General features: G+C 33.1%; 5 protein-coding genes across 11 annotated transcripts; 2 read left to right on the forward strand and 3 right to left on the reverse strand.

The window, feature by feature from the left end:
* Positions 1-1777: 1777 nt before the first annotated feature.
* On the reverse strand, positions 1778-5395 carry Hsc70-3 (heat shock protein 70 cognate 3). The gene is made up of 6 exons (XM_076771660.1): positions 5255-5395; positions 4562-4705; positions 4042-4462; positions 3596-3961; positions 3107-3510; positions 1778-3016 (listed from the first exon to the last, which is right to left on the reverse strand). Exons 2-6 carry the CDS (start codon positions 4681-4683, stop codon positions 2362-2364), a joined length of 1968 nt encoding a protein of 655 aa, XP_076627775.1. The 5' UTR covers positions 4684-4705; positions 5255-5395; the 3' UTR covers positions 1778-2361.
* Positions 5396-6000: 605 nt separating this feature from the next.
* Positions 6001-8150, reverse strand: Pbgs (Porphobilinogen synthase). Of its 2 annotated transcripts, none has more exons than XM_076771667.1 (5): positions 7548-8150; positions 7036-7183; positions 6759-6978; positions 6439-6671; positions 6001-6368 (listed from the first exon to the last, which is right to left on the reverse strand). In XM_076771667.1, the coding sequence occupies exons 1-5, from the start codon at positions 7667-7669 to the stop codon at positions 6081-6083; spliced, it is 1011 nt and encodes a 336-aa protein (XP_076627782.1). In that variant the 5' UTR covers positions 7670-8150; the 3' UTR covers positions 6001-6080. The 2 variants fall into 2 exon arrangements, with proteins under 2 accessions (XP_076627782.1, XP_076627783.1); XM_076771668.1 differs by lacking the exon at positions 7548-8150 and adding an exon at positions 7290-7425.
* An 84-nt stretch (positions 8151-8234) lies between these two features.
* LOC143345001 (E3 ubiquitin-protein ligase RNF14-like) lies at positions 8235-10231 on the forward strand. The gene is made up of 3 exons (XM_076771666.1): positions 8235-9584; positions 9641-9808; positions 9920-10231. Exons 1-3 carry the CDS (start codon positions 8604-8606, stop codon positions 10127-10129), a joined length of 1359 nt encoding a protein of 452 aa, XP_076627781.1. The 5' UTR covers positions 8235-8603; the 3' UTR covers positions 10130-10231.
* On the reverse strand, positions 10174-11757 carry LOC143345004 (protein SLC31A2). 2 transcript variants are annotated; one of them, XM_076771676.1, is made up of 4 exons: positions 11407-11757; positions 10750-11022; positions 10444-10670; positions 10174-10327 (listed from the first exon to the last, which is right to left on the reverse strand). In XM_076771676.1, the coding sequence occupies exons 1-4, from the start codon at positions 11475-11477 to the stop codon at positions 10275-10277; spliced, it is 624 nt and encodes a 207-aa protein (XP_076627791.1). In that variant the 5' UTR covers positions 11478-11757; the 3' UTR covers positions 10174-10274. The 2 variants fall into 2 exon arrangements, with proteins under 2 accessions (XP_076627791.1, XP_076627790.1); XM_076771675.1 differs by having other exon boundaries at positions 10174-10378; positions 11407-11752.
* Positions 11758-11801: 44 nt separating this feature from the next.
* Positions 11802-14602, forward strand: Ckiibeta (casein kinase II subunit beta). 5 transcript variants are annotated; one of them, XM_076771672.1, is made up of 5 exons: positions 11802-12023; positions 12463-12538; positions 12807-12909; positions 12959-13358; positions 13522-14602. In XM_076771672.1, exons 2-5 carry the CDS (start codon positions 12467-12469, stop codon positions 13628-13630), a joined length of 684 nt encoding a protein of 227 aa, XP_076627787.1. In that variant the 5' UTR covers positions 11802-12023; positions 12463-12466; the 3' UTR covers positions 13631-14602. The 5 variants fall into 5 exon arrangements, with proteins under 5 accessions (XP_076627787.1, XP_076627789.1, XP_076627784.1 ...); XM_076771674.1 differs by having other exon boundaries at positions 11968-12023; positions 12977-13358; XM_076771669.1 differs by having other exon boundaries at positions 12021-12161.
* The last annotated feature ends 1474 nt before the right edge of the window (positions 14603-16076 follow it).

Consider the following 16076-nt stretch of genomic DNA (forward strand, 5'->3'; position numbering starts at 1 on the left):
GTAGAGAAAAATGAATGTCGGAAATAAAGAAATCCGTGTCGCATAGTAATTCGTAATGTAACGAGAACTATGATATACTATCGATACAAAGTTCATGTTACACTTAATGTAAACTAGAGAAAAATTAGCTTCCTCGACAGGAACGATCCTTTGGTTACCAAAATCAAGGCATTTGATTTTGATCAGAAAGCACAAAAGTTCTATCTTATAATTGTGTATTCGAATGAACAATATTTTACATATGATATATTGATTATCGAAGTCGTTGAGTATGTACGAGTACGATAACAATATATTCCTTAGGATTAATGAAATAAAAAAAAAGGGAAGGAATAGATTATTGTAACCACATTTTTAGTGCAACTTCTGCTCGATGAACTGTGAAAAGAATGCTCAACGTCCATCGCGTATAAATATCTCGAAGCAATGCCAAAAAGAAGATATTAAATTTGAGCATACAAAACATAATGAAATACCTTGTGTTTGTTCTTAATATCAAAGGGGATTCGCAATGAAGTTGCACTAATTATGTTTGCGAAAGAAATTGAATTTTTTAACTCACAATTCCGTATAGGACGCCTTACTTTTTCGGCCTCCCTTTATTATAAAGCGACGAGGATCAAGGTACATATTCGAAATTTGCGAAGTAAATAGAGGCGCTCGTAACAAAGATGGGACCCGGAACAAAATATCTCGTTACGAGATCCCTTAGAAACACTGTAAAATTAAAAGAAAAATTTTTGTTTACTTCTGTTTATCTATTTGTTTTGACAACGATAATTGTCACGTTCGAAAAGAAACAAAATTATGTATATACAAATTGGTGCCCTGAAAGGGAGATACGCCATTTTTTGCTCTATATAATTGCGAATAGTATTACTAACTTTATCTTGTTTCGAAAGACGTTACTTTTTATATTGTAAACATTTAAAAATGTACGCCCACGAAAGGTAATGGTGCATATGAAAAATTTCCAGCAAAAATGAATTTCGCTCTAAAAAAATGGTTGTTAATGGGATTCCCACATTATTTTTGTACCGTGAACGAAAATATATTTAGTGACTGGATCGTTTTGAGCAAACAAAAGAATGTCAGAAAGTTATACAAAAAAAAATATAAGTACATTTGTATTACTATTATTGCGTCTGTTAATATTATATTTCGACAAGATAGACACAATAAACAATTAATGATACAGATCAGGAGTGACGAACTTTACCGGCGAAAGCCACGAAAGGTCCCACTATTCTCCCGCCATTACTGATTCTCCCGCCAATACCGATTTTCCCGCCAACACCGATTTTCCCACCAATATAGATTCTCCCGCGAACACAGATTTTCTCACCATCAGGTTCTTCACTAATTAAGCGCCTAGGGCCTAGCAAACCTTCGTCTTCGTCCAGTCGTCCCTTACTTTCTTGTTCCAACTTCGTATAAAAGGCATAAAGAGGGAAGTTCTTCTGCGCTTGAGCAGAACAGAAAAGTAGAGGGAGTTATAACACTCTCGCGATCCACCAGTTCGCCACCTATGATATAGAAAGTAATTAATTCTATTTATACATTTTCAACCGTTTTTGTTATACGATTAAACTGTATCTTCGAATAAATTTTGTTTCGAAATCTATCTCATAAACATATTCTTCTCCTCTTTGCTTTGATTTCGTACGAAATCGATAGACGAATATTCTTTAAATTTTGGTGTGAAATGTACAGTCATTAAAATTTTAATATGCGACTATTTACAATCAAAAAGAACATTCAAATAAAATATCTAATATTTTTGATTTACTGAAAAAATGTTTATTTTGATGATACTGATACATATGACATTCACTCATACAGAACATCTATACTGTACATAGTACGATATAGTTTTCCTACAGGCAGTAAATAGACGCAAATCATGACCCATTTGCACAAACAATCATTCTAATTCACACGCACGCTGCAATTCTATAACGCGAGTTACACAATTTGTGTTTATTCGATTATATATATGTAATAAAATATATAAAACAATTAAGTAAAATAAATTAACGCGTGGAGTCTTATCTGGAAATTAAAGAAGTTATTCCTAAGAGTATGTTTCTTTCCCCTTAAGTTTACTTCTTATTTTTCGTTACTCTTACGGAGAAGATCAAAATGACCGTTACACGTTATGTGACAAAATACATTACAGAGTAATACACAGAGTGATCATCACCACCATGTAAATTAATGAATAACGAACGTTCGTCGATCAGTCTTTTTTTTTATACTCGACATTATCAACGACGCGGTTAATCTCTGCAGCATTTGCATGAGAGACTGTGAAATTCAGTCTAAATTAGGACGAATAATACATGCAATGATCAATTATAGTTAAAGTTCGTCCTTCAAATCTTCATCTTCACCGCCGGTCGGTGGAACACCGCCACCTGCACCCTGATACAATTTGGCAATAATAGGCTGAACAATATCGGTAAGCTCCTTCTTTTGCTTCTTGTATTCTTCTGGATCGGCGTCTAGATTATCTTCAAGCCATTTAATTTTCTCTTCGATAGCTTCCTCCATTTTGGTCTTGTCGGAATCACTGACCTTCGAGCCCAGTTTCTCTTTGTCATCCAATTGATTCTTCAGAGAATAAGCATACGACTCAAGTTCGTTACGCGCTTCTACGCGTTCCTTCAGTTTCTTGTCGTCGTCCGCGAATTTTTCAGCATCCTTTATCATCCTTTCAATATCGTCGGGAGAAAGTCTATTTTGATCATTGGTAATGACGATCTTCTCTCGATTGCCAGTTCCTTTGTCTTCGGCGGATACCTGAAGAATACCGTTAGCATCAATTTCGAACGTGACCTCAATCTGTGGGATTCCTCGAGGTGCTGGTGGAATGCCAGTAAGATCGAATTTGCCAAGAAGATGGTTATCTTTTGTCATTGGACGTTCGCCCTCGTATACTTGAATAGTAACTGTATGTTGATTATCTGACGCAGTCGAGAAAATTTGCGATTTTTTGGTTGGAATTACGGTATTTCTGTAAGCAAAAAGACGATAATTTTACTCGTTAGCACGTACGAATGATTTCGATCAGGCGAAAAAAAATATATGAAAAGTATATTCTTACCTGGGAATTAGCTTGGTCATCACACCTCCAACAGTTTCAATACCCATTGTAAGTGGGTTGACATCCAGAAGCACAATAGCATCCGTATCTTGTTCTCCAGAAAGTACACCAGCCTGAACAGCAGCGCCATATGCAACAGCTTCATCAGGATTAATACCTCGAGATGGTTCTTTACCACCAAAAAATTCCTTAACTAATTGTTGAACTTTGGGGATTCTGGTAGATCCTCCAACAAGTACAATTTCATCAACATCCTTCTTATTCATGTCAGAATCTTCTAAAACTTTTTGCACTGGTTTCAAGGTACTACGGAAGAGATCCATGTTCAATTCTTCAAATTTAGCACGTGTTAAAGTTTCAGAGAAGTCTTCGCCTTCAAAGAATGATTCAATTTCAATCCTCACCTATGGAAAAAAGACAATATATAAATATCAGTTAATAGCAGACTCTTTCAAGGCAAAGTAACATTACAAAAAAGTTATTACGTACTTGGTGACTAACACTAAGTGCCCTCTTAGCTTTTTCAACTTCACGACGCAACTTTTGTAAAGCCCTGCTATCTTTGCGTATGTCCTTGCCCTTCTTTTTCTTGTACAGTTTGATGAAGTGGTCCATTACACGTTGATCAAAGTCTTCACCACCCAAGTGAGTGTTGCCGTTTGTTGCCACAACTTCAAATACTCCATTATCAATGGTAAGTAAGCTGACATCAAAAGTACCACCACCCAAATCAAATACCAAAACGTTCTTTTCTCCATCCTTTTTGTCTAAACCATAAGCAATTGCTGCAGCTGTAGGTTCATTAATGATTCTCATGACAACAAGTCCAGAAATAGTGCCTGCATCTTTGGTAGCCTAAATAAAAATAATTAATTAATACATATTCTCAAGATTAAATCTGATTTATTTGGTACAAGCATATATTTTATACTTACTTGTCTCTGTGCATCGTTAAAGTAGGCTGGTACAGTAACAACAGCATGAGTTACTTTTTTACCTAAATATGCCTCAGCAGTTTCCTTCATTTTACCAAGAACCATGGCAGATATTTCTTCAGGTGTAAATATTTTCTCTTCATTATTGACTAATACTCTTATATGTGGCTTGCTATTCTTTTCAATTACTTTAAATGGGAAGAACTTAATGTCATTTTGTACAGTAGTGTCTGTCCATTCTCTACCAATTAATCGTTTGGCATCAAAGACAGTGTTTTCTGGATTTGTGGTTAACTGATTCTTTGCAGCATCTCCAATTAAACGTTCACCGTCTGCAGTAAATGCAACATATGAAGGAGTAATTCTGTTTCCTTGATCATTAGCTATAATTTCTGCTCTTCCATTTTTGTACACTCCAACACTAAAATAATAAATTATTATAAAAATATTTATTCATCAAATATAGATGCATACATCTTTGACAAGAATTACTTTGAAGTAATCTGTTGTTAAATCTTACCAAGAATATGTTGTGCCCAAATCAATTCCAATGACAGTGCCAATATCCTGTTTCTGCTTTTCTTCTTTTGCAGAAGCAAAGGCTATCAAGCCCAGTAATAGTAGAGCTTTAGCTCCCTTCATTTTTCTTTGTATAAAAGCAACTCTAAAACATATACAATAATCACTGCATATTAAGTTTTTGAAAGCTGTCTAACATTTGTAATCGTTAAAATTTGACGGAACGCGTTTAATTTGTCACGAATATCATAAACAAAATGAATGTCTGGTCTATAGACGATTCAGAAAATTGTATGACAATTTTTAACAATACAATGCGGTTGTATCGATAAAAGGAAATATAACCAACGAAGACTATAAATTGAATGTAAGTATATCGTCTGTCCGTACATCATTTAATTTCGGCGAACATGCACATGCCAGTGCATCTGGCAACATATGAAATCGTACGAATTTCGAGTACTATCATAAAACTATGCAACAGACAGAACAATTGCGCCCAACACATATTGTGAAAATAAAAAAACAGATAATTAAATTTCGATTGAACGTACTTAAAACGAATTACACTTTTGTAGCGAGACGTGGCAAATAACGAGGAATCATCGACGCTCGATAAAATTTTAAGTAGAATTTTTCATAATTCGTCGATATTAATATAACAGGATATATTTTTGTTGCGTCTGATACTTACTAGATCAAAAATTATACGTGCACTCCTATTTTACTAAGTAAAAAGTGTAATCACTTCGAAACTTCGACGAACAACAGGAACAACCAGGAATGACTGACTACAGACCGATCTCAGTACCGGGATATTAACGAGAAGATTTCGTCGTGGCCTACGTTGATTGGTCTTAGAAAGTCCGTACCAATGGAAAGGCAAACTCTGATTGGTTCTTACACATACAGTTGGCTGCTATTGATACGCCCACGTCACAACGGTATCGTACTTCTGGAAATTTCGAGTACATTTGTTATTGGAGGAATTCGTGTTAAAAGAAGAGCCACGTAACACGTGAAAATATTTTTGGCCACTTGTTGTTATCAAATGTAAAAAACAAAAGAAATATAAAACATACATACGCCCACAAAAAATGCTATCAAATAAAATTTATAATCGAATTATTAATTTTTATTCAGTTTTTATGCAAAATGTCCATATACAGATACGTGTATAATCATGATGTATATCATGATATAATGTTTAAATAACATACGTAAAAGTCATTATCGGTTGTTTGATGACAAAATTACTCAATTCGATTCAGTTTAAAAGTTTTCTTTTTTTATTTCGATAAATATCCATTAAAATCCCGATATTTACAGTTTTAACATAACGTAATAATAACGGGATATGTTTTCAACTTCGACCAATGAAACAAACTTCATTTCTCAATAGGTTTGTATAATTTTATATAGAAGTTTAAATAAACTAAATTCACAAATATAATTGGCCTCTATTTAAAATATTAAATAACATTGTTATAACCATATACATGCCAAGTATACAAATATTTTCAGTATTTACTCTTGAGTTGCAACATATCTAAAATTAATGGTGTAAAATATGTTATAATACAATCGGCTCCTGCTCTTCTCATAGATAAGAGAACTTCATTTAACACATTCTCTAAATTGATTGCACCATTTTTAGCCCCATGGTAAAGCATTGCATATTCTCCCGAAACTTGATACACAAACATTGGGTATTCTGGATGTGCATCTTTTGTGTGCCTAACAACATCTAAATAAGCTAGACCTGGTTTTACTATAAGCATATCGGCTCCTTCAGAAACATCTCTAGCCTTTACATAATAAATGTAATTTTATAAGAAAAATTATAATACAAAAAGTAAAAGATATAATAATACTAACAGCAGCTCTGGCAGCTAATCCATTACTTCCTGGTGGCAATTGATAACATTTTCTATCTCCAAACTTTGGTGCTGACTGTGAAGCATCTCTAAAAGGGCCATAGAATCCTGATGCAAATTTCACAGCATATGATAAAACCGCAACTTTGTTTGCTAACCCAGCTGCTGCTAATTTTTGTTTTATTGCACCTATTCTTCCATCCATCATATCAGATGGAGCTACAACTTGTGCTCCTTAATGGACATTAAATCAAAAACATTTTTATATAAAATATTTTAATTACTGTTTGTAAGAATGTTTAGAAAATAATGCAATCTTACCAGCTTTTGCATATGCAAGAGCAACTTCTGCAATTCGTGTAATACTAGCTTTGTTATTTATGCTTCCATCGTCATTTAAAATTCCACAATGTCCATGAACCGTGTATGGACATAAACAAACATCACATGCTATTAGTAAATTTGGGAACCACTGTCTTATCAAAGGCACAGCTTGAATAATAGGATTCTCTGCACTATTTGCATTACTTCCAATGTGATCCTATTGGGAACATATTTCAAACAATTTTTTACAAAACATTTTTCACATACAGTTTACCTTTTTCAAGTGTTTTGATACTCCAAATAATAATATCGATTGTAGTCCCTTTGTAACCAATGGTTGCAACATTTTGTGTAATTGATTAATGCCATACCGATAAACACCTGGCATACTAGCAATCGGATCTTTAGCATCTTGTTCGTCTCTGAAAAATTATAGTATGCCATCTTAACACTAGCAAACATGTTTAAATAAATATCGAACAATCAGATCTAAGCAATCTGTGTATATAAATAATCTGTTATCTTTACATAATGTTGTCTACACATTCTTTTAAATTCTTATGTAACACATAAAGTACAACTTTGAAGGAAGATCAAATTATTCTAGTAATTTCCATTCCTTGACTTATTATTACATTTAGCTAAGACAGTGAGCAAATCCCATTAAACACTAATAAATATAATTGCGTGTATGTGTAGACAAATATATATATATATATATGCATACATACATGCATATATATATATATGTATATAATAAAGCGGTAGGTTATGAATTGTACTTACGAAATGAAAATCGGATACATAAGATTATTAACAGTAATTTCGACATTTGGCGATTGCCATTGCCGTAAAGTAGGATGAAAAATGCCGCTGTGAAGGGTGTGTTTAGCCGTAACTTCTGTCATTTTTCGAAATAAATTAAATTTCTCTTTATACTTGTATCACGATTGTTTACCACACGATTACGTTCTATACCTTTCACTATAGAAACTTACTCTACATACGTTAAGATGAATACAACACAATTTCAATAATTCCTTTTTCCGTAAATAAATAACAATTAATCTTGCAATATTGCAACAAGTTTCTCTACATGAAAAGCACACAACAAACGTAAATTTAGTCCTATTGTATGACTTACTAAATTGTTTCTCTTTCCTAATAAATATAAGCTATTATACGATATAGAACTTCTTTATTGTTAATATGCAGGCACATTTGTATTTTTTTCGAAAATATGACTCATGCAGCCAGTCGTTAAATAATTAATAGTCAGCATGATAAGGTAAAACAGCCTGTTAACGATTCCTACATTATTAAATAATTAAATAATTTTAGGAAATAGTGGTAAAAAAATCTTCTACATTCTAACTCTTATCTTCTTAGGTTCATATAAATCGATCAGGTTATTAATTTACATTTATAGAAATTACGAACGCGACGTTTTTATAGATAATAAAAATTATTTTATAATTTCGCGCCATTATACAAAATTATTATTGTGAAAAGTAACGTAAGTGTAAAAATTGAAAAATTTTGTTTTTTAACGACAAAATATTCTATATAAATTATAAATTTGAATACAATTTTATTTTTGTAACAGTTTATAAGAATACCAAATAATGGCACTAATGGATATATCGCGGGTAGTTTTCGGGGAAAATGTTTAAACGATTATACTAAATGTCGCGCTCAATTATACAAAATTTGGCTATACTTCTTGAGATACTAACTGCGAGTTAGTGCGATTTGAAATATACAATCAGTAATATTGTTTGTAAACAAAGAACTGTTAGTATAATCGAAACTAAGAGGTATACGTCGTAAATATTACAAAAAATGGATTGTAATCGACGTCGACAAGAAAATGAACTTATAGCGATTTCCAATATTTATGATGCAAATGAATTTTCTTATATTAAAGAAGATACAGTGCAGTGTTACTACAATATCTTTCCTAATGTTAGCAATGGTACACTGACATTTAAAAATGTTCACCAGGAGGACAACAAATTAAAATTTTCTTCGTCTTTTAACAATTCTATTAAGTATTTACCACCTATTAGAATGTACCTGCATTTTTGTGATAATTATCCTACCAAAAATCCACCAAATTTTTATATTATTGCTTCATGGCTTTCTCCTTGGCAAATATCATCTATTTGTCAAAAATTAGATGAGATATGGTCAAATAATGAAAGACAAGAAATATTATTTTTGTGGTTTGAATTTTTAAAACATGATCTTCTTAATTTTCTTCACATCAAAGATACATTAGATGTTTCATTTTTATGTATGGTATATAACAATTTGTCAGATTACTTTCAATTAAATTTAACATTTACATATGATGTCAGAGCTATATATAGTACATTATTTTCTAATCCAATACAATATTTAATAGAGTATAACAAACAAAAATGTATAATTGAATTTGAGAAAAATTATCACGAGTGTATTATCTGTTTTGAAGAATACAAGGGAAAAAATTGTATGAAGCTTCAAAACTGTAGCCATGTTTATTGTAAAAATTGTATCCAAAAATATGTTGCTGTCACAATTAATGAGAATATTATAACTGATATAACATGTCCTGCTCTAAGTTGTACTTTTTCCATAACAATGGATGAAATCAAAGATCTGTGTCCAAATTTGTTTTCAAAGTATGAAAACTCATTGTTGCAAATAACATTACGTAGTATGAATGATATAATATTTTGTCCCCAAATTTCATGCCAATGTCCTCTTATTACATATGACAATAATACATTGGCTATTTGTAGTAATTGTGATTATGCTTTTTGCCGTTACTGTTACAAGGTATGCATTTTATGTTATGGCAAGTTTAGATTTACTATTTTTGAGAAATATTCTAGGTATATCATGGAATTGAACCATGTGCTATGACATCCGACAACACGAAGGAACTAATTGAAGATTATAAAAATGCCAATAAATATCAGAAACAATTACTAATAAAGAAATATGGAATACAATTCATACAAAGAGTTGTAGAAAATTACTTAACAAAGGAATACTTGCAGGTACATTTTTGAAAAACCTTAAAGGATAATTTTAAATGCCAAAATAAGATGTAGATTGTAAATGACAAAATTGCATTTAACAATTATACAATGCAATGGTATTATTTTCAGAAAAATGTTAAAGCTTGCCCAAATTGTCAAACTATGATTGTAAAAATTGATGGATGTAATAAAATGACATGTATTCACTGCAAAGCTCATTTTTGTTGGCTATGTGGAACACGTATTACTACACGAGATAGATATAAACACTTTTTAAATGGAGAAAATTCATGCTACAGGCGCCTATTTGAAACAAATGTAGCAGATGATTCCCAATAATAAAGTAAAAATTTATCAGTATTTTAAAACAAAAAATTAATCTCTTTTTTATATTACAATTTGTTTATTCCAATTATATACAATGTTCGTATATAAAATAAAATAATTAATATATATCAACAAGATCTGTTTGTTAAAATTTATCTCAAGCATCTGTTGGCACATGAACTTCAATGGTAGCTTCTGTCACTAATTGCTCTGTGACAATAGAAACTGTTAATTCTGGCCTTTGATGATTTACTAAGTTATCTATAAATTACCATTAATACTATGAAACATCCAAGAAGCTTACTAAAAGATATTTTAAATCTCACCTGCACATTCTTTGTCACACTCTAATAACCTTTGTCTTTTATGAAATTGTGCCATATGAAGTTCTATAAGTTTAGGACCAAATATCCAGTACCCAAGGCATCCTCCCAATACAACAGCAATATTAATATATACATTGTATGTCATAACAGCCAACATTAACACATAGCCAAGAACTGTATGTATAAACCAATGAAGTACTTGAAAACTCCAAGTGGTCCAACATATACTAACAAAACAATAGATAAATCAACTTATGATAGCAAGACTATCTTCTCAATTTGCAAAAATGATGGAACATTATGTACCAATGTAAAGAAGATTGTTTTCCAACAGACCTCGAGGATATTTTTGATAACAGGGAAGAGTTCTCTGATGTTTTAATTGTTTGATTTTGTATAAGGACAATAGTTCTCTGTTGTATTTTAGTCTGTAAGATTTTCATACCCTCGTATAATATTGCAAGTGCAGTTAAACCCAAACAGGTGGAAACAAGGCTTAAAGTTGTAACAACATTATATCCCGATAAAAGGAAACTACCTAAATTGTTTCCAAACCAAAAGCACATATGCATCTGAAAGCTAATACAATATATTATACTGTAATTATTATAAAAACAAGTACTTGAAGTTACACGTACGATAATCAATGTAAGTCTTCTGTAACATTCAATAAAGTTTAAGCTACTTGCTCAAACTGATAAGAAATGTTATGAATAATTGTTCCCCACATCCTGCACTACACCTAGCTTTACCCAGTTATTCACTAATGACTCAACTATACATTTACAGTTCATTGACGTTAGACTTAGATTACATTTCCGAGTTTTTAACCGTCCGCGGTTCTAAATTAGTTAATTAACTATTATGTTTTCTCATTTTGCTAGACAATTATTCTTTACTCGTACAAATTGAGTCAGATAAAAGCTGACATAATGGTTTCAAAAGCGTACAAATAAAACATACGAGATCTCGTAAAATTCTAACGCGACACCAGATGTTCGCGTAAGTACGATAACCCCACTCCAATCGAACATAAGATGTACACTTTCATGTATAGAAAAAAAATGATCAATTTTGATTATTTTTTGAGCTGGCCTAGCGTTGTTTGAAGTTGCTAGGAAGCAAAATCACGTGACGTTAGGGTAATATGCACATCAGTTTTAAATACTTGCGAACACAAAATAAATTTCCATCTGAACGAGAATAAAAGTAAATCGGGAAACTGTACCGACGTCGTGCGTTATTTCGAGGGAAGTGCGATAATAAAATATAGAAAATTTACAATCAAAGCAGTGCATAAAAAACGCATTAATCGATCATTGGTCGATAAAACGGATAAACGTACGCCGTACAAAGCCTTAAATAATTTGGTCAAAGGGCCCGTCACATCGATGTTTAGTCGACGTTTCGCAAAATTGAATTAGCATCAAGTAAAAGAGATCCTGTCTGATTAAAAACGATTAAATAAAAGTGGAGAGCGATTCGCAAAAAAGAGCCGGAAGGTGGCGGATAGAGTGAAGCACGACAGCGCTACCTACATCGTTGGGACGAGCAAGCGTGGCTAATCAAAGCACCAAAAGGTAAGCCGTAAGGGCTGTTTATTTTTGGGTTTTCGTTCGTCCTGCGAGGCTTTTTCTCGAGTAATGTGCTTCCTGGCCGTGTCGGACTGTACATCGTGCTTGAAAATCAGTTGACGAAGCAGCAATGACCACGGAAACGTAGGTGAATTCGCCGGACAGGCCGTAACGTCGAGCATCTTGCCTAGTAAAGTGAAAACTCCATTTGCTCTTCCCCTCGCTCTGAACCCCCCGTGCCCTCTCTCTCATTCGCGCCTTTCTAACCAATTGCCAGGCGTGCACCGAACCGACGTTGTATATACGTGTGTATAATACACCTAGCTATTCGAGAACTTTTTCGCGCACGCATCTTCACGCATTTACACGCGCGCCCTGCGCCCTTTTAACGCGGTGACCGTCTGTAACAAAGGGAATCTTTCTACCGTTGTTTATTCGTCCACAGGAAAATGAGCAGTTCCGAGGAGGTATCCTGGATTTCGTGGTTTTGCAACCTCAGGGGCAATGAGTTTTTTTGTGAGGTAAGTACGTTCGTTACATTGCGATATCTCGTGTTATCAATTCTCCTACATTTCATGCTTACAAAGCCCATCCAGTCTTTCGAGGTTAACAAATTTTCTATTGTTGATCGCTCGAAACTGTACGTAATCGCGTCACAGAATTCGGTATAATATTTCGTTCTTTTCGAAATACAGTGCAGTATCTCTATCGTCTAAAATGGTATGATTTCGAAACAAATTTCACAAGTATCTCGGGTTATTTACGGAGGTTAATGTAACGTTTTTCCAGGTCGATGAGGATTATATCCAAGATAAGTTTAATCTAACGGGACTGAATGAACAAGTACCACATTATAGACAAGCATTAGATATGATACTTGATCTAGAACCTGGTAATTAATTATTAGTATGTACTCAATAAACTCCAAAATTGCTTTTAAGAACCTTATTGCACTGTAGATGATGAATTGGATGGTCATCCGAATCAGTCAGAATTAGTTGAACAAGCAGCAGAGTTACTTTACGGGTTAATTCATGCTCGTTATATTCTCACCAATCGTGGCATTGCTCAAATGATTGAAAAATATCAAGCTGGTGATTTTGGTTATTGTCCACGTGTTTATTGCGAATCCCAGCCCATGTTGCCATTAGGTCTTAGCGATGTTCCTGGGGAAGCTATGGTTAAAAGTTATTGCCCTAAATGTATGGATGTTTACACACCAAAAAGTTCACGACATCATCATACAGATGGAGCATATTTTGGAACAGGATTCCCACACATGCTTTTTATGGTTCATCCAGAGTATCGACCAAAACGTGCAGCAAATCAATTTGTACCTAGGTAAGGAACAGGAAATATCATGAAATATTTTCTGTAATGTGGGCAGAGGATTTATATTTCAAATGATTTATAAAATTCTTATGAAAATATTCTATTTGAATGTTATTATAAGAGCGTAATTTATATTTTAAAAATTATCTAACAAGAAACAATGTTTTTACAGGTTATACGGCTTTAAAATTCATCCTCTAGCGTATCAGATTCAACAACAGTCCGCATCGACGTTTAAAGCACCAATGCGAACTCTTAATTACAATAATGGGAAACGTTAAGAACCTTGCAACATAGTCTAGAACATTTTTTTTCATTAAACATAATACAATTCCTAATTTCGTCCCTAAGGATTAAATGAAATATTATTTTTTATATCGCTCTTTACACATCTTAGCAAGGCGCTGAAACAATAATCGTTTCGTTTCCCATCGATCATTTACGAGATTAAGTGCGACACTCTATACTTTTCGGATTTTTCCACGGTATTTATAGTATGCCGAAAAGATTAAAGAGTGATATATCAAATTTTTAATGCTCGTTAAGCGCCGTGCTCGTCTTTATTTCAATTTTAGTAACAATTTTTCTTTCGTGTTGAAAATCATAAGTGTATCGTTAACTCATTTCTTGTCCATTAAAGCAAAATATGAAATGCATACTTAGGATAATTACTAGTGTGTAAGGAAGCAGACGAGAATCGTGAATAGAATATATCTGTTTAGACGAGTTTTGCATCTCCAGGATTGCTGCCTAGTAGTTCCTATATGCCAGGAAGATCACAGTTGGAGATTGATCGCGATATAGAGGAACAGGTAGCATTGGATCCTGGTTAACTTTTCAAACAGAAGAACCGACATATATAAATTGATAATTTGTTAAATATAATTTAATTTAACTATGAAATATGAACGTAAACTATAAAAGAAGCAATTTATTTATACATAATTTATCGTAATAAAGCTCAGATAAATGAGATACGGAGTAAGTTTAAAGACTGCATATTATTCTGTAAAATCTTGTTTTTTATCGCAGTTATTGGAAGACTTAAGTGCAACTTTTAGCAACCAGAGAAGGAAATTCTATACATTTTTTGAATATGATATGTATCTAACATAGGCAGTGTATATTTTAATATAGAAAAATAGAAATCATAAATACAATTGTTTTTGTATTACAATTATTATAAATGTTCAAAATTGTTGTTTGTATTAAATCAAATAAGTTATGTATCATTAAATTTATTACTTTTTTTTTATCAAGTATTGTATTTAAAATTTAAATAAGATATAAATTATTTAAAACCAATGTTTGCAAAGAAAAAAAATTGAATGACAATAGTTTCTATTGTTCTGTATGTACATTAAATACTGAAAAAGTTTTGAAGAAGTACATTGTCGCGTTCTTTAAGTATATATTTCCATTGTTGCGTTAGAATTTTTAATGATTTCATAAAAGTATGAAATTACCGAAAAATCCAAAATATTAAAAACATTTAATTTTTACAGCGTCTGTAAAATAAAGCTTTACTGTAAATTCTAAGTGTATACAATTTTCGAACAAAATTTATGTTAATAAATAAGTTGTATTTTGCGTTAAAAACAATTACTCTTTAATTATTTATTATATAGTTCATTCATTATATCAACTTCGTCTAACAAGAAGAAAGATATGGTAAAGCCAGAAGACTAACAAGAACTCATTGGTCTGTGCATCTCTATTTAGGAATGTACATATTGTGCATTAAATGTTAATAAATGTTAATAAATGGCTACACTGTGTGAGAACATGTCAATTTTTTTATATGTAGTTATCCTTAACTAAATCTCTCTCTGGAGTTTGGATTGTTACGCTATCGCGTGAATTTAGGCTTAATGCATATAACGCCACGGCGGGAAATAATGGGAACTCGATTCATGACCATCGAGTGCGCGATTATGTAACTCCATCAAAATTCGGAGCGAGATTCAAACGAACCAGCGTCTTATAATGTACATCATGGTATATACTTTACTTCGCGTTTCCGTTTATTTTCTCCAATAGGGCCATAAATTGTCTTAAAGGTTGCTTTAGTCCACTAGCTAGCTTCGTTTCTGTCTGGACTCCCACGCTTTTCCTTACCACATGTGCCTGCTACGAGCATGGCCGCGTAGCTTCGCCTCGTAGGAGTTGAGAGATCCGCCCAAGTTTCCGTGGAATAGTTCGTTATTTTCAACGATAGATGGCGCTTATTTTCCCACCTCAAACCCTCTGGTGCTAAAACGCCCAAGTTTGTCGTGGAATAGTTCGTTCCCTTCAACACTAGATGGCGCTTATTTATCGACCTCAGGCCCTCTGGTGCTAAAACGCCCAAGTTTGTCGTGGAATAGTTCGTATCGTCCACGCTAGATGGATTTCTCGACAAACTTGGGCGTTTTAGCACCAGAGGGTTTGAGGTGGGAAAATAAGCGCCATCTATCGTTGAAAATAACGAACTATTCCATGACAAACTTGGGCGTTTTGCCATCATTTTTATTTGCCATTATTTTATTTTCGCGGAAGATCAGATCAATTCTCGAAAGAATAAAGCGAACATCCAAATTATCGAAAAGTCTGTCAATTTATGTCGATTCCTAATAAATAAAATTGTTGAAGTTATACCGAAAATTTTATTTTGCGCGCCTCGTCGAGCAAAGCGATTCAGCGCTCCACGGGAACCAACCCACCTCCTCATCTCCCTAGACCGCTGAT

Source organism: Colletes latitarsis, chromosome 8, assembly GCF_051014445.1.
Source record: "Colletes latitarsis isolate SP2378_abdomen chromosome 8, iyColLati1, whole genome shotgun sequence".
NCBI lineage: Eukaryota > Metazoa > Arthropoda > Insecta > Hymenoptera > Colletidae > Colletes > Colletes latitarsis.

Excerpts from the sequence above, each read along its gene's own strand:
- Hsc70-3 (XM_076771660.1), bottom strand. The coding sequence starts at position 4,683 with ATGAAGGGAGCTAAAGCTCTACTATTACTGGGCTTGATAGCCTTTGCT. Across the intron at positions 3,962-4,041 it reads TTAACGATGCACAGAGACAA|GCTACCAAAGATGCAGGCAC; the intron begins GTAAGTATAAAA and ends ATTTTTATTTAG. Across the intron at positions 3,017-3,106 it reads ATGACCAAGCTAATTCCCAG|AAATACCGTAATTCCAACCA; the intron begins GTAAGAATATAC and ends TTTTGCTTACAG.
- Pbgs (XM_076771667.1), bottom strand. The coding sequence starts at position 7,669 with ATGACAGAAGTTACGGCTAAACACACCCTTCACAGCGGCATTTTTCAT. Across the intron at positions 7,184-7,547 it reads ATGTATCCGATTTTCATTTC|AGACGAACAAGATGCTAAAG; the intron begins GTAAGTACAATT and ends ATAATTTTTCAG. Across the intron at positions 6,369-6,438 it reads GATTAGCTGCCAGAGCTGCT|GCTAGAGATGTTTCTGAAGG; the intron begins GTTAGTATTATT and ends TATTATGTAAAG.
- LOC143345001 (XM_076771666.1), top strand. The coding sequence starts at position 8,604 with ATGGATTGTAATCGACGTCGACAAGAAAATGAACTTATAGCGATTTCC. Across the intron at positions 9,585-9,640 it reads TTTGCCGTTACTGTTACAAG|GTATATCATGGAATTGAACC; the intron begins GTATGCATTTTA and ends GAAATATTCTAG. Across the intron at positions 9,809-9,919 it reads TAACAAAGGAATACTTGCAG|AAAAATGTTAAAGCTTGCCC; the intron begins GTACATTTTTGA and ends TATTATTTTCAG.
- LOC143345004 (XM_076771675.1), bottom strand. The coding sequence starts at position 11,477 with ATGTTCGATTGGAGTGGGGTTATCGTACTTACGCGAACATCTGGTGTC. Across the intron at positions 11,023-11,406 it reads TTAGAATTTTACGAGATCTC|CTTTCAGATGCATATGTGCT; the intron begins GTATGTTTTATT and ends ATATTGTATTAG. Across the intron at positions 10,379-10,443 it reads GTGTGACAAAGAATGTGCAG|ATAACTTAGTAAATCATCAA; the intron begins GTGAGATTTAAA and ends GGTAATTTATAG.
- Ckiibeta (XM_076771669.1), top strand. Across the intron at positions 12,539-12,806 it reads GCAATGAGTTTTTTTGTGAG|GTCGATGAGGATTATATCCA; the intron begins GTAAGTACGTTC and ends ACGTTTTTCCAG. Across the intron at positions 13,359-13,521 it reads GCAAATCAATTTGTACCTAG|GTTATACGGCTTTAAAATTC; the intron begins GTAAGGAACAGG and ends ATGTTTTTACAG.